The 15315-nt window shown below is 47.1% G+C and overlaps 1 protein-coding gene across 4 annotated transcripts in view; it reads left to right on the plus strand.

Moving 5' to 3' along the window:
- WHRN (whirlin) overlaps nt 1–15315 on the plus strand; it is a 102691-nt gene that overhangs the window by 31815 nt on the left and 55561 nt on the right. For all 4 annotated transcript variants that reach the window (XM_054007040.1, XM_054007043.1, XM_054007039.1 and 1 more), the window contains exon 3: nt 14683–14808. In XM_054007040.1, coding sequence (XP_053863015.1) covers nt 14683–14808 — 126 coding nt within the window. The remainder of the gene's footprint in view (nt 1–14682; nt 14809–15315) is intronic.

Raw genomic sequence — 15315 nt, forward strand, 5'->3', positions numbered from 1 at the left:
GTAGTTTAGTTTTAGGAAAGGAAAAGGGACAATAGATGGTACGTTCATTGCTAGATAGTTGGTGGCAAACTGGAGGGGAACACTGAGCACAGTTGCTTTTTCCTGAACGCGGAGAAAGCCTTAGACAAAGTACATAAGTGACTGCTAGCGCCGCTGCTATGATTCTGTGGGGCACTGGAGGACCTGCTCCAGATGGTGTTTGATTTGTAGGGCGGTTCCATGGCAAAGGAGCAGATGCCCTTCGGTGTAACAGAGGGTTTTGTGGTGAAGGTTGATCTCCACCAGGGATCAGCACTTAGTCCATTACTATTCAGAATTGTGATGGACTTCATAAGTGAGCAAATACAAATAGAAAATGGTATGAAGTTGATCTGTGCAGACAATATTGAGCTGACCACTGATAGCGAGGGAGAATTGGTCCAGGCAATTGATATCTGGAACAGGGAACTAAAAATGAAGGCCTCAAAAGGAGTAAAGAAAAGACTGAAGTCATATGAGTGACTTGTGCAAAACCAAGACAGATGAATATCAGCGCTAAGGGCTGGAGCCTAAATCAGATCTCTGCATTTCAGTACCTTTGGGCTGGTTAGCAGCAAATGGAGACCTTTATCAGAGAACTGCAAGCAAGGCTGCTGAGTGTAGGGGAAGTCTGGGTCAAGATAAGTGGAGTGATTTATTATAAGCAGATGCCCAGACTTAAGGGGCACTGGACAAAACCATGGCAAGACCAGCGCTTCTATACAGATCAGAGACTTGAGTGACCAAAGAGAGGCACTTGAGAAGACCTGAAGTCATTGAAATGAGATGTTGGAGGGCAGTGAGAGGGGTGACTTTGCTGGACTATACATGGTATAATGTCACCAGGAGTGAGATCAAGGTCTGCAGGAGAGAGAAGCTGCAAGAGAGGAAGTTGAAGTGGCATGGGCACATATGAAGAATGGAAGAAGGACATCCTGTTAAGGAAGCAATTGAGACTAGAGTTTGTGGACAAAGAACAAGAAAGCGGTGGATAGATGGGAGGATGGAGTGGATATGCAACGGGTGCTGGACGGGAAGCCTGGAAAAGAATGATCTGGAGACCTGACCTCAGTTAGCTGGGGAAAAGGGGGAAGAAGAAGAAGAAGCTGTAAGCCTTGATATGCCCCATAGGCCAGATCTTCTAAAGAGCTCAACCCATCAGGTGCACGTTGGGTGTGGAACTCGTCTGAAGATCTGGCCCCAGGTCCTTCTGACAAGGGCTGCTTTGGCTGCACTAGATCATTGTTTTGTCCCTTTTGCTGCATGCTACAGGGATCTGGATTCATGATTTCTAACTCTAGATCATACGCATCCTCTTGAGCGGATGGCTAAACATTCCCAGCAAGGTCTTGCCTTAGCAGAAGTCACCCTGACCGCATGCTTTCAGCATCTCGCATGGCAAGAAATCGTGGACCCAGCCGTTTAAACAAAGCTCTACCCCAGTGGTCAAGCTGTCCTGCAGTGACTCAAGAGTATGAGTACCAACCTCAGGGCAGACTGTGAAACAGGGCACAAACCCCAAATTGGTTGAGAGTTCTGTTCTTAGATTTCACCACCCAAGTATCCAGTGTCAACTTCTTAGGCGCTATAAGATGGAGTCAGACAGTCTCCTTGGGTACTCCAATCTCTCTTGTCACCTTGGAAAGCTTGCCTTTGTGATAGACAAACCCCTAACACAAATCAGAACATTATTCAAGTTACTCCCAGTCCAAAAGGACCAGTCACTTACCCCAGGTCAATTGCCCCTTAGATCTCACACCAACCACAGTTTTTGTAGTTTATTATAGGAGTGGCTCTCTATCTAAAGAGTTATGAACTAGGAAAAGGAAATCAAAGTTATTTACAAGGTTAAAGCAGGTAAACACACACACACACACACACACACACAAATGAGTTAGTCATAAGTTTCAAAAGGTAATAGAAGTTTCTATAACGAGCAAGCTCTGCACAGGGGATCTTTTGTTATGCTTAGTCATCCTTGCCCCCTCAAAGTCCTAACAGCATGAAAGATACAGTTCCTTCTTGTTCGGGCTTTTTATTACTTCTTGCTTCTGCTTTGAGCTGCAAATTCAGCTGTTGGGTGGCGGAGGAGGATTGGGTTTCCAATGAGAAATCAAAAGTTTGAGAGGAAAGCTGGCATTTTCACAAAAAATCATTCCACTGCTTTTTTCTTTTCTTTTTTTTCTTTTACAAGCCCTAATAATGTCCAAAACACTAATACTTACAATAGTGTCATTACTAGAGGCAATCAAGTGTGCAGAATTTTAGTTAGATTCATTTTTTATTTTTTTCAGTTCATCCTTTCACCTGTTTTTCTCGGATCTGAATTTTGCCAATCCAAATATACTGTGCATTCGATTAGATACAAAGTGGATGGGCCTGATCCTCTGCTCCCGTATGCTGGTGTAAATCAGTAATAACCTTGTTAAAGTCAGTAGAGTTATCCTAGTATAAATGAGAGGAGAATGGGACTTTGTGTCTTTTTAAACTTTATTTTTATTGTATTCTAGCAGTAATGTCATCAAGATAACATCAGCAATATGAAACTTTTAAAACTTGGAACACAGTCACATATAGAATTGATCTAGTATAGAATAAGTCCTGCCTGCAAATGCTTTTCTAAAAGATATTGAATCCATCTCCCGGTAATTGCATAAACCAAACAACCAAAAATCTCACCAGTATTGACTTAAGACTAATTCCTTATTGAAGATGCTGTGATGGCGTTTTCATTGTCTCCATCCTTGCTTGGGAGAAGAAGAAAGTTGCAGCGTTAACTATGGATTTGATCCTGCAAACACCTAGGGCTTGTCTAAGCATACAGTGCTGCAGCATGTCTGGTGAAGATGCCCTTTACCGGGCGTGGGCAAACTACGACCCGTGGGCCAAATCAAGCCAGCCAGTGAGCTCCCGCTGGGGCATGGAGTCTGGGGCTCGGCGGCGCTCCAGGCAGGGTGCCGGGTTGGGGGCCGCACCATGCAGCTCCTAGAAGCAGCCGCATGGCCCCGCTCCGAGAGTCGGGGGCCGCTCCACATGTAGGAGCCGGAGAAGGGACATGCTACTGCTTCCGGGAGCCGCTTGAGGTAAGCGCCGCTCGGAGCCTGCACCCCTGAGCCTCTCCCTATGCTTCAGCTGTGATTTGTCCTCCTGCTCTCCAAACCCCTCAATCCCAGCCCAGAGCACCCTCCTGCACCCCAAACCTCTTATCCTCAGCCCAACCCCAGAGCCCACACCCCCAGCTGGAACCTGCACTCCTTCCTGCTCCAGCCCCTGATCCTCCTCCTGCCCTCTGAACCCCTCGGTCCCAGCCCAGACCCCCTCTTACACCCCAAACCTCTCATCCCCAGCCCCACCCCAGAGCCGGCATCCCCCCCACCAGAGCCTGTACTCCCTCCCACACCCCAACCCCAATTTTGTGAGCATTCATGGCCTGTCATGCAATTTCTATTCCCCCATGTGGCCCTGAGGCCACAAAGTTTGCCCACCCCTGTCCTATGCTGATGGGAGAGAGCTCTCCTGGCGACATAATAAACCCCCCTCCGTGAGAGGCGGTTGCCATGTCAGCAGGAGAAGCTCCCCAGGCCTCATGGCACAGTCCCCACTGGTGCTTATGCCGGTGTAGCATATGTCACTCGGGGGTGGCTTATTCACACCCCTGGGTGCCACCATAAGCTGTCGTGTAGACCTAGCCTTAGACATACTTAATTTTACACATGGGAGTAGCCCCACTGAACTCAACTGGGGCTTCTCAGGCATGTAACGTTAAGGGCATGTTAGGAGCCTACATCTGTATATATTGTTGCAACGATGATAGTACAATTCACAACGATTCTGTGTCCCTGTAATATCGAGCCATAGTGTAGTTTGTCACTCAGAGCCATAGCCCCCAGAGCTGGGGGACCACCTAGGTCATGGCCAGACCCTTTTGCTGGGCCAAACGCTGCAACCTTATGCGCCTGGTCACAACACCACTCACTCAGATTTGGAGGGGGTGGGTGTTGGGGCTTATCAGCTTGGGGGATTCAGGCTGCTAATGGGGGGGCACTGGGAAGAGGAGGGTCAGGCAGAGGTAAATCTATCCCCCCCACACGCTAAATGGCAGCTGTGTAGGCCCTGAATTTATAGTTAGCAACAGAGCTGGCTAAAAAAGGGTGGGGGCAGGGGGGAGGATGTAGCATAAATTTCATCAAAATATTTCCTTTTGTGTCAAAATTTGGTGAAAATTTTAATAAGTCTTTGACCCGGTCTATTTAGCTTAGTGGAAGTGTTTTGTTTTGATAGTGTACAGAGTTTAAACTTCTCTGATGGTTACCGATAAAAACACATCTGCACACACCTTTCCGCCCTAACAATAACACAACACTGACACCTCCTTCTGTCCCAACCAAGAAGAGGAAATTAATAAAAATCTTAAAACCTACCCCGACAAGCGTTTGGACCTCCAAAAGGGAAAAGTGCCAGAGACTCCATGAATTCCACTCACTAGGGCCTCTGTTATTTCTGTTAATTTTACATGGAAGACACGTAGATACCTGGGGGGGCTATTATAAACCCTGAAAATAGATCAAACCAATTCTACCCAACTGCCCCAAATCATGTGACTGGAACTAAAATTAAAGCTGATGCAAATAATTCAGGGACAGATTTTGTTCCCTGCCTGCTGTCTGCCTTTCCAGCCGTGCACAGGGGCCGACAGCGTGTTGCAAAGGGGCCCTGGCTAGCTGCAGTTCAGAGGATGTGCTGGGGGTGGGAGTGGGACAGGGGAGTGTCTGTAGCACACATGACTATAGAGACTTTTGTACTACTTCAAACCGCAGGGCAGGCCCAGGAAGGCTGCTGTAAAACAGCACCTGGGGCTGCTCTAATTTATGCAGGGCTGTTTTGGCCCCTGAAGCAGTGCAGAATCTGAAGAAAGCAGGAGTGGAACAATTTGTGCAGTGGGGGTACTGAGCGCCATTGAACCAAACTGTAAACCCCGGATATGATGAAAACCACTTAAAGCCAGTGGTTGCGGCAGCACCCCCAGTTCAAGGACCTATGGAAGGCAGGTGATTGACAGCCACCTGCCCCATCCTGGACTCGGCCTTCTGTGAAGAGCCTCAACCTTTTTCGCTCCTTAAGGGGTGTGATCCAGCTCCCATATAATTCAGTGGCAAAAGTCCCATTTATTTCAATGGTGAAGGATCGAGCCCGAAGAACTGTGAGGTTCCTGCATAAAATCTACATCTTTTCTGACAAAGCGTCTGACTCCTTATCTCAAAGCCAGTCGCTTTTATCCCTGTATTTCATTCTTCATTTAGTACAGTAAGTACTAAAGTGTAATAACCCTGTCTCCAATGTTCAGGTCCTGGAGCGTTTTCTAAGCCCTCCTCCTTTCTGCCTGGCTACTGATCCCAAATCAGAGAAGAAAGAGATCTCCTCCTCTATATACTTGATTCCTTTTCATTTCTTGGCTACAGCATGGATCTGCCTTTTGTCAAGAAGTCAGGCACTCGAAATGTGATTGTTTTCTTTTGTCCCTCACTGCCAGTTGATGCTCTCCTTGGCAGCCTGCAGTTTAATATAAATTGGGTCGTCTTCAGCGTTTAGCTGAGAGCCTTCGGTATTAGTTGATTAAGAAATGCAATTAAGTCCTCGCCATCCCAGCCTTCTGTGACTGCCAGCGGCTGTGTATATTTTTAAGCCGTGCTTGGGGGTTTTTACGCAGTAGTTCAGGCTCGTGATGTAGGGGAGAGGGCTTTGTATTCTTTAATTGCCAGTGTCCCGAGTTTAGTTATTTTCACTCCTTGATCCTTAAGGCACCAACTTAGCAAGGTACTTCAGCGGGTGCCGAACTTTAAGCACATGAAACGTGCGGTTGATTACATTAATCTTTCTTTGACCTTGTCTTCTCTAAATACTTAGCAGCATGTTTATTAAAAACAACCCCTCCCACTCCCCCCCCCCAAAAAAAAAATCCAGCACCCTATCAAAATGGCAGCAGGTATTACAGGCACCCAAGGTTTTCTATGAATGTGTGACTAGCTGGGAGGTACCCAACAGTCTCAGACCATGGGGATTTGTCACCCCCTATAGTTGTTTGCCGGTATTGTTACGAGGCTATTCTTTTTCCTGCACCATTGTTTCATTCTGGGTTGCATTGTTCTAGCTCTTTCTTCTCACTCTGGATCTTCTGGGAAAGGGGTGGGGGTGTGTGGTCTTAGTGCATGTTTAAAACAAATTAAAAAAATTAACTGCACCGAAACAAGAGACACCACTGGATGCACTTCTCCCCCAGGGGAGAGGGTGGGCAAATAAGCACATAACAGATGTTAGTCTTGTTGCTTAATGGACTGTTGGAAAGCACTCAGATACTGTGTGATGAGCGCGATATAAGAACAGTATAGAATTGATTCGTCTACTAACTAAAAAAAACTGAGTTAGTTTTGTTTTTCATTTCCCCATTCTGTGACTCTTTCAAAGTTGGAGGAGATTTGAAAAGTTAGTGAGGGAAAAAGAAGAAAGAAAAGAGAGGAAAAGGGAAGGGGAAACCTAAATATAATTCAGTTTATTGCAGTCACTGGCCAATAAATAAATGGGAAAGAAGAAAAAGGATGGAAAAAAATCAGATATTTTTCAGTTTTAGAAAACAGCACCCAACAAAATTCAATTTAAAACAAATGAAACAGGGGGAAAAAATCTCCCATCAAAAATCAGTTTTATTGGTCCCAAAGAGCATTTTGTCCACCAAGCCAAAATCCCATTTTGGGGTTGAAAAATGTTGTCCCGCTCTCCTGTCTAACATGTAGGGCAGCGGGCCTGCTACAAGTCTTTCATGACTATGTAACCCTAGAATTGATTTCAGGACCTTGTGCCCCTAAAAGCAATGAAGGGGTTAAAACCCAATGAATTTAAACATTTTGGAGGCATGGGTAAGAAGAGGCCCTAGCTGGCGAGTTTCTTGTATATGAGTATCTAGCCTTCACAGCTGTAGCCACTCCATGGAACTCAGAGAGCATGAATGAATTGGCTAGAAAGCCTTCCTCTCATTCTTTCTCATCTACCCTGATGAGGCTAATGATGTCCATGCTACAGTGTGAAGTCAGCTTAGCAGCCCTCTCCCCTCTCTTTCTACAAGCCAGCAGTGATAAAAGGGAACAACAGGTGAGGAAATACAAGGCTGGGGTGGATATGGAGCAGTTTCTGCAGAGTCCCATTAATATGCACCGTGGTATTATCTGATTGGCTGCTGGCAGTCCCGTAAAAACTTGAATGGGTGACAATGGGACGTTCGCAGGCCTGCAACGCAGCTGTAAAATCAGGTTATAAAAATGAGAACTGCCTTTGGATCCAGCTTATAAAGTGCAATGAATAGTCCTCAGTTGGAATTTTGCCCTGCTGCCAAGACACCAATTGACAGTTCACTGTGACGCTGGCAGACCAGGTGCCAGCTCATGCCAAGACTCTTGTGCCTCACTGAACACTGACTAATGCATAGCTGGAAACATCTGGCTCACCTGTGTGTTAGCGTTGTTAAAACAGCTGTTAAGTTTATAAGAGTGTGTTTCGTGTTTGGACTTTATGAAATGCTTGTGAGTTGCTGCCTGCATTAATCTCACTTATATATCTGCATCCCATGTTATAAAGCAAGATTTAAGTATTTGCTTTGTAACTATAAACGTGTTTGCTATAAAACTGGAAACTCACATAGTCCAGGGAGAAGCATTACCAAATGTGAAATACTAGTTTACCAGAAGAGGTGTCATCTCTTGCCCAACCAAAGAAGGCCTATAGACACCAGGCAAACCATTGTGGAACATCAGTGGACAACATACTTCCTTGATTGTTTTCCTCACACCCGTGAAGAAGGCACATGCACAAATGCTTGTCCCATCACAGCTTCAACTCTGGGGGAGGGGAATAAAAATCCCAGAAGGCACTGGACTGCTGTGCTGCGTGGAATTTGGAGAGGGCAATATTTCTAAGCATAAGCAAGGGATCACAAGCTTCTTAGTTTGAGTTAGCCCTACAGGACATATAGAGCTTACCCATTACAGCAGCTTCTATTACTTTTTGGAACCTAAGACTAATTTGTGTGCATACGTTTACTTGCTTTAACCATGTAAATAAATCTATTTCTTTTTCTTAACAAATCCTTAGAGAGTTTAATATAGGATTGGTTACAAGCATTGTCTTTGGTGAGAGATCTGAGGTACAACTGACCTGGGCTATGTGACTGCTCCTTTGGGACTGGTAGTAACCTTAATATTATTGTGATTTTTTGGTGTGAGGGACCATCTATCACAAAGCCAGCTTGCCTGAGAGACCAGATAGACTGGCATACCCAAGGTGACTGTCAGTGACTCCATGTGAAGGCTGTTATAATGCTTGAGGAGCTCACACCTGATACTTGATGGGTGAAATCTAATGATAGAACGCACAACCAGTTTGGGGTTTGTGCCCTGGTTTGTCACACTCTGCCTTGAGGTTGGAACCCACGTTTGTGAGCCACTCCAGACAGCTTGATGGTTGGCATGTGGGGTTTTTTTTTCTCCTAAGTCCCCTCTGGAGCTGAACTGGCTTCACTGGGTGATGATGTGATCTGTAATGAGCCACCAGGGGTGATGCAGAAGACAGAGTGAGGGCCAGTGTATGGGCTTCCCACTTCTTCCGTGTCACCTACAAGAAACTAGCTAAGTCCTCCTCTTATATCCTTGGGCTGGGATTTTCAAAGAGCCTGTGGGAGTTGGGTGCTCAAACACGTGTATAAGAACATATATAGAATGGAATCAATTGAGTGCCTAACTCCCTTAGGCTTTTTAGAAAATCCCAGCCTTCATTGATTTCTCTTAGGAGTGAACTAAGCTGAGTTCAGAACCCCTGTCTTGGATTGTTTGCTCTCAAGGGAAGGGACCGTGTTTGGAAAGTATCCAGCGCACTGCAGGCACTGTTGCTACCTAAACAATGACAAGAATTCCACTTTGCTCTCCCTTCCTCTGGCCTTGTCTACCTTGCAGCTGCTTTGCCAACATAGCTATACCAGCAGAGCCCCCAGTGCAGACACCACATATACCATTGGAAGGCATTTTTCTGCCCACAGAGTGACACTACTTCCCAGAATGGCATACGCTATGCTGACTGACACACACTTTTGTCACTATAGCTGCATTTACACGGGGGGGTTTGCCTGCATAGCCTTGTCGGGTAGGGAGTGTGGTTTTCCAACACCCCGTCTGACACATCTATGTCAACAAACCTTTCTAGCGGAGACCTGGCCTCCTGTCTTCTACTAAACCCAGTCTTCCAACCGCACTTAGGGCTTGTCTACATGGGAACAAAACACTCAGGAAACTAAACTGCTTTAAGGCCACTTTCGTTCTGAATGAGGGTATCCATACAAGGGTTTGATTTGGCTTTACTAACCCATTTTAAAATCACAGGTTTAGTTCATTTGGATTAGCTTTCCTGATTGTCCCCATGTAGACAAACTTTTAGAGCAGAATGTTCAGGGAAATATTAAGGGTGACTATCGGGGAGGCTATGGGAAAACCGGGTATAACGGTAAACTCTGTAAACGCAGCTCCACGGTCTAGAGTGTCTGCCTCCGTCAGGGGAAAATTGTCAGCCCTACGTTTGCCTGATAATGGTGCTGCCAGATGTCTGTGGAAAGTAATTAACACCTGTCTGTTGCAGCATGTGTGCCAGCTGTCGCTGGGCAGGGTGGCGTCTGTGTTTGTATTATTCATTAGTGAGAACAACACACAGGTCCAGGGGGTTCCTGAAGCCCTTGAGCAAACACAGAGTTAACTCCCGTGTGCTGTCTCACACAGGTGTACACACTAGAGCACCATTACCAGGCCAGGGCCCAAAGGCATACAGCACCTGTAAGCCAGATTTGAAAAGCTCCACACACCAGGTACCTGTTGGCACTTTTGACAGTCTGGCTCTAACTGTGAGCCTTTGGAAAATCTGGCCCTATAAAAATTCCTGGCAGACTTGAAATACATTGAGGGGGCTCAAGGTGGGCACCCAAAATTGCCTGGGGAGGGAGGACTGTGGGAGAACTGGGAATAGAGCCCCAACCCCCCATCTCGCCGTCCTGTGATTTAGAAATAAGAGCATTGCTTGCACCCTTTGAAATCAGTGGGAGCTTTGCCTAAGTGAGAATTGGGGAGCTGATTTTCTTCTCCTACCCCAATCCCTTTTTCCTTAGTAAAATCATTGCAATTGCCCTCGCGGTTCCAGGAGGAGCAGCGGCAGATTGCTGCTGTTAGGACCGGTGGTTCCCCCCTCGGATTTCTCAGCATGCTCTGTAATTCCCCTCCCTAATATGCAGGACAGACATTTGTATGGGAGAAAGGAAGAGATTACTTCCTGCATAATTCATCTCTGCCTCCCTCTGCTTTGAAGCCACAGCCTCTGCTGTGCAGATCAGTACCTGTTTCACTAACAGCGGCGCGGGATGTTGCAGGGAGCTCTGATCCAAAGGCCTTCCCCACCTTTCTGAGGATCTCTTTTCATCCTGCTGTGCCTTTATTGTGTCATTCTGGAAGAAGAGGTCACCTGGAGCCCCTTTGTAGCTACTGCTCCTGTCTGACTCCTAGGCTATGTGCTGGCATAAAGGGGAGAGAGAACGCTCGGTCAAGTTCATAACCCATATAAAAGTGTGTAACTCATTTGTAATCTCATGTTTACATAAGAACATGGGCAGTGGGACAGATCCTCTGCTGTTGTGAACTGGCCCAGCTCCATCAAAGTCAGTGGACTTCTGCCAGCTGAAGCTCCGGCTCAGAAAGCATCGCTAGAACAAGCAAATGTGAGAGCAAGGACTCTTGGGTTCTCTTCCCAGTTTTATCCCTGACTCTGTGTGTGACCTAGGGTGACCAGATGTCCTGATTTTATAGGGACAGTCCCGATTTTTGGGTCTTTTTCTTATATTGGATCCTATTACCTCCCACCCCCTGTCTCGATTTTTCACACTTGCTGTCTGGTCACCCTAGTGTGACCTTGGACAAGTTACACCTTTTCTTTGTGTCTCAGCTTCCCCCTTGATACATTGGGGGTAACAATAATCATTGCCTACCTCACAGGGGGGTTAATTAGTAAGTGTCAAATGCTGGGAGAGCTATGAAGGTGAGGTGATATACGGCTGTATGTTGAGTGTGGTTATTCTCCATCATTTATTAGTTAGGAGGGTGTTGCGGGGGGGAGTTGGAGTGGGGAGACAAAGGCTGTTTGACCCACCCTGCCAGTCTTGTGTGTGTCTCAAGGATTTGTGTTTCGGTAGCACCAATCGAGGAGGTTCTCCCTTTCCCTAAGGCGTTGCACAAACACATAGTTAGAGACAGACCCTGCTCCAAAGAGCTCAAATGCAACAGAAAAGTCAGACTCGCTCTCCTTGCTTTACAAGTGAGGAACTGAAGCGCCAAGAGATTGAATGACTTGCCCTGGGTTTTCGTAGCAAAGCTGGGAATTGAACCCACATCTTCTGCGTCTAGTCAAGGGCCTCAATCACGAGGCTACCTACGTCTCTAGGTTTTTGCTTTTTTGTTTACTTGATTCCCTTAGTCTCCTCCCCCAAAAACACATGTAGCCATCTTGTGATCTCTTCCCTGCTGTTTCCTTGAGTCGCTTCATGGAGGTAGCTCCTAAGAGGTGGTGTTACCCTTTGGATGCAGCACTTCTGCATTTCTTTCCCTATTTACTCCTCACCCCCTAATGTTTACATCATGGTCCCTAAGTTCTGAACTCTTTCCCAGTGTATGGGAGCAGGTATCCATGTAAATCCTGCTTTCGCCCATTTTGAAAATCTACTCTGAGGTCTCCAGAGAGCCTGCCTCTGCCTTTCTGCATAACTTGGGTCCCGGGCCATGCAGACTGGGCTGGCCCTCATCCCATGCAGAGTTCCTGGCCAGTCCAGGGCTTTTAGATTCTTCAGAGCTAGCTTTTGCTCTGATCTCCCCTATACCCTCACCACGGCGAATCGTATCCTGCCTGTGGCACAGCAAAAGGACGTGCCAGAGGTATCTGAGTAGCAGAGAGGCAGTCCTGTTTCAGGTACTCTTCCAACAGTTTCTCACTCCATTTGCACATCTTCCTACTCTGCTTCTGTGGGCTGCGTTAGGACAGATGGTCACAGCCATGTGCCCCTTTGTGTGCATAGTGATGTGTGTCCGGCGAGACCTGGATCTGAGCCGTCAACAGGGTGACAGTCTCTCCAGGGGAAGTCTGGGAAAGTATAACAGCTGCTCGGTCTAGCCCTGGCGGCCTTTGATTTTTAAACCCATTGTGCAAGGTGCTGTACAAACAGTGAATAAAAAGACAGACTTACCTGAAAATAGCTTCTATTCAGCACTATCTTCTATTTCCCTGGCTGCTGTCATTTGCTCTGGATTAGACTTTTGTACTCCAGTCTTACCTCTTGTGTCTTAACCAATCACTATATCTCCCCTTCTTGGGTAGCAGTCAGCACTCCTGTGTGATTGGGCCTAAGAGCCTCTGGCAATAAAAATTAGAGTGTTAGGAGGTACAGGGGATAAAATAGAACCCCAAGAGACAAAAATATGCCTCTATGCGGATTTATCTTTATTCATCAGCAAACCCCTTCAGACCACCCCCCACATATTCAACAAACTATTGAATTGGTTGGGGAAATCGCAGGGTATCGATGGCTTGGCACAAGTCGGAGGCGCTCGGTATCTCTAGAAGGGTGCATGATGCCACCCTCTTGGGTAACACTTTTTGCTGGCAGCAGGTGCAAGTCAGGTACTTGGGAGTCCTCTTTCCTGGGAACATAAAAGAAATAGGCAAAATGCATCTCAATCCTTTGATCACACAGCTGGTTTTGGAAATTGTAGCCCTGCTCCCACTAGCATCCGTCCTAAACTCAGACTTCTCCTGTTTCCCCGAGGAGAAATCCATCACAGTTGTGGCCGCAAGGAAAGCCGGGTATCTGGTTGCTTCTAAGTTTAGATGTCCTCCTTTATTACATTCAGCCTTCAGTTTGGAGTAACGGGAACATTTTAATGGCCCATCGACCTGTTCTGGGCTGGATTACGAAAGGGATCTTGAACACATAACTGAACATGATTCCTTTGTGCCTTTTCCTCTCCTTAGGGAGAAATGTTGGCAGGAAACAGGAACAAGAGTTCTCCGTTTCCCTTACCCACATTCAGTGGAATCAGGTTTGTTCCGATATGCAGCTTTGCTCCCTAGATTTGGGGTTCAGATTGATCCAGCAGAGGAATATGGTCTGGACTCCATAGCGATTTTTCAGATCTAGAGCAGCCGGGTCTGACACATGCTAGTGCTGCAATGTGGCCGGCACTAACTTATACCACATGCTATGGAATTGCCCTGCAATCTGTTTTTTCTGGACAGAGGCAACTATTTGGGCCTATTGCTTTCTTTTCACTGAACAGCAGGCTGGCCATTCCCTCCTAGGCCTACCCAATCCACCTTGGAAACTGAAATCCTTCGAAAAAACTTGGGGTGGGTAGACCTCTGATCAGAGAAGCCAAACATCTAATTCTGCCATGGTGGAAGTCCAAAGTGCACCCAACTGTTGAAGAATGGTGCTGTGACTTGGCGATCCTGGTGGCAAAGGAACAAATAGCATTTTGCAATAGAAACAAGCAAGATACATTTACGGATAAATGGCCCCCGTTTTTGGAAGTATTGGCATGATCAACTTGCTTCTTGAGTAATTCTTTTATTGTTGTGCTCCCCAAGACCCTAATTCCCTTCCATCTCTCAATTTATCCCTTCCCTCTTTCCTCCCTCCTCTCTGCCATATCGTTCCTCTCCTAGCCTCTTTCACTTACCTTTCAGGCTTTTCTTTTGATCCTTTTCTTTCTCTTCTGCTTCTCTTTCTCTGAAAAGGAATCATTCTGGTGATCAGTTTATGATCTTACTTTACAAAGAACCCCAACCCAGGGCTGAATAACAAAATGACCATTGCTACATAATTGTGCAGGCAAATTTCTTTAGCCAGTCAAAGATTGTTTTTGTTATAATTACTCTTTGCCCTTAATAATGAAGTAGTTTGGGTCTTACCTAAACTGTTATGAAGTCTGATATCGATTCTCTGTTCCAGGTTGGAGAGACCATTCTTCTTTTTGCTATTTTTATTTGTCATAATCACACACACAAACATGGCAAGGGCCCACAACCAATACTTCAGCTGTTTCCCTTGCCATCCTGCTCTCCCCGGGACTCCGCTAGCGTGGCAGGAAAGTCGGTGAAAAACTAGAATGACTCACTTCCCTGCCTTGCAATGCAGCAGGCAGCCAAGTGGGGCGCTACAGAGCTGCTGTAGCAGGGAAGGGACAGCCACTGCTAAGATTGTGGCTGCAACACAACAGAACCATTCGGGGGCTGCCGCGGAGATGGCTGGAGGCGGCTAGGGAGGCGTTCCCCCCCCCCTCCTCCTCATAGCAAAGGGGCTGATTCATACCCTGTACAAGGAGCACATTTTCAGTTCATAATCAGCTAGATTCTCCGATTCTAGGTACACGCTGTCTTCTAAACACCATCTCCCTCGAGCCGTGACGTAGGGCCTAGGTGGCCAGTGGACAACACCATGTTGTCCGAGACGTGGGGTAGGGGCAGTGCCTCTTCCCTGCACCTGTAAAGTACTGGGCATGTCTGCAGGGCTCCGTAAATACCAGCTCTCCCTCTCCACAGGTGAACCTGGTGCTGAACGAAGGGAAGTCCTTGGGCCTCATGATCCGAGGAGGAGCAGAATATGCGCTAGGCATTTACATCACCGGGGTGGATAAGGGCTCGGAAGCGGAAAGCACCGGCCTGAAGGTGAGAGGCAAGCGCGGAAGTGGGGGGAGGTTTGGGGCTCAGCTGGGAATGCATTTAGAGAGCAGGATCTCCAGCCGATGTGAGTCTCCGTACTCATGCTGCCAACACAGTAACCCAACCACTGCACTGGGCCTTTAGGAGTCCACCTCAGCAATCCCCCTAGCGCTGGGCATTGCTCCTAATGAATGGATGAATGGTTACAGGCTGATTTTTTTTACACTGGGCTGTTAAAAACAGTCTGGAAGAGCTGCCACGGGGTGGGTGTGTGTGTGTGTGTGTGTGTGTGTGTGTGTGTGTGTGTGTGCAGGGCCACTGTACACAATGGACGCAGCCCCTCTGAAGCAGGCGGCACCTGCTGTTCTGCACTAGTGCACTGCCCGTGGCGACCCATGCAGCCTTGTTTCCCATCCGAATGGAAGTCTCTCCACCAGGAGCTAGGCCGGTGTCTGGAGGGGAAAGCAAGTGTCACTCTCCCGTCTCCCCGTGCTGCAAGAGAAGAGACTTTTT

Source organism: Malaclemys terrapin, chromosome 17 (genome assembly GCF_027887155.1).
Source record: "Malaclemys terrapin pileata isolate rMalTer1 chromosome 17, rMalTer1.hap1, whole genome shotgun sequence".
NCBI classification, from domain to species: Eukaryota; Metazoa; Chordata; order Testudines; family Emydidae; genus Malaclemys; species Malaclemys terrapin.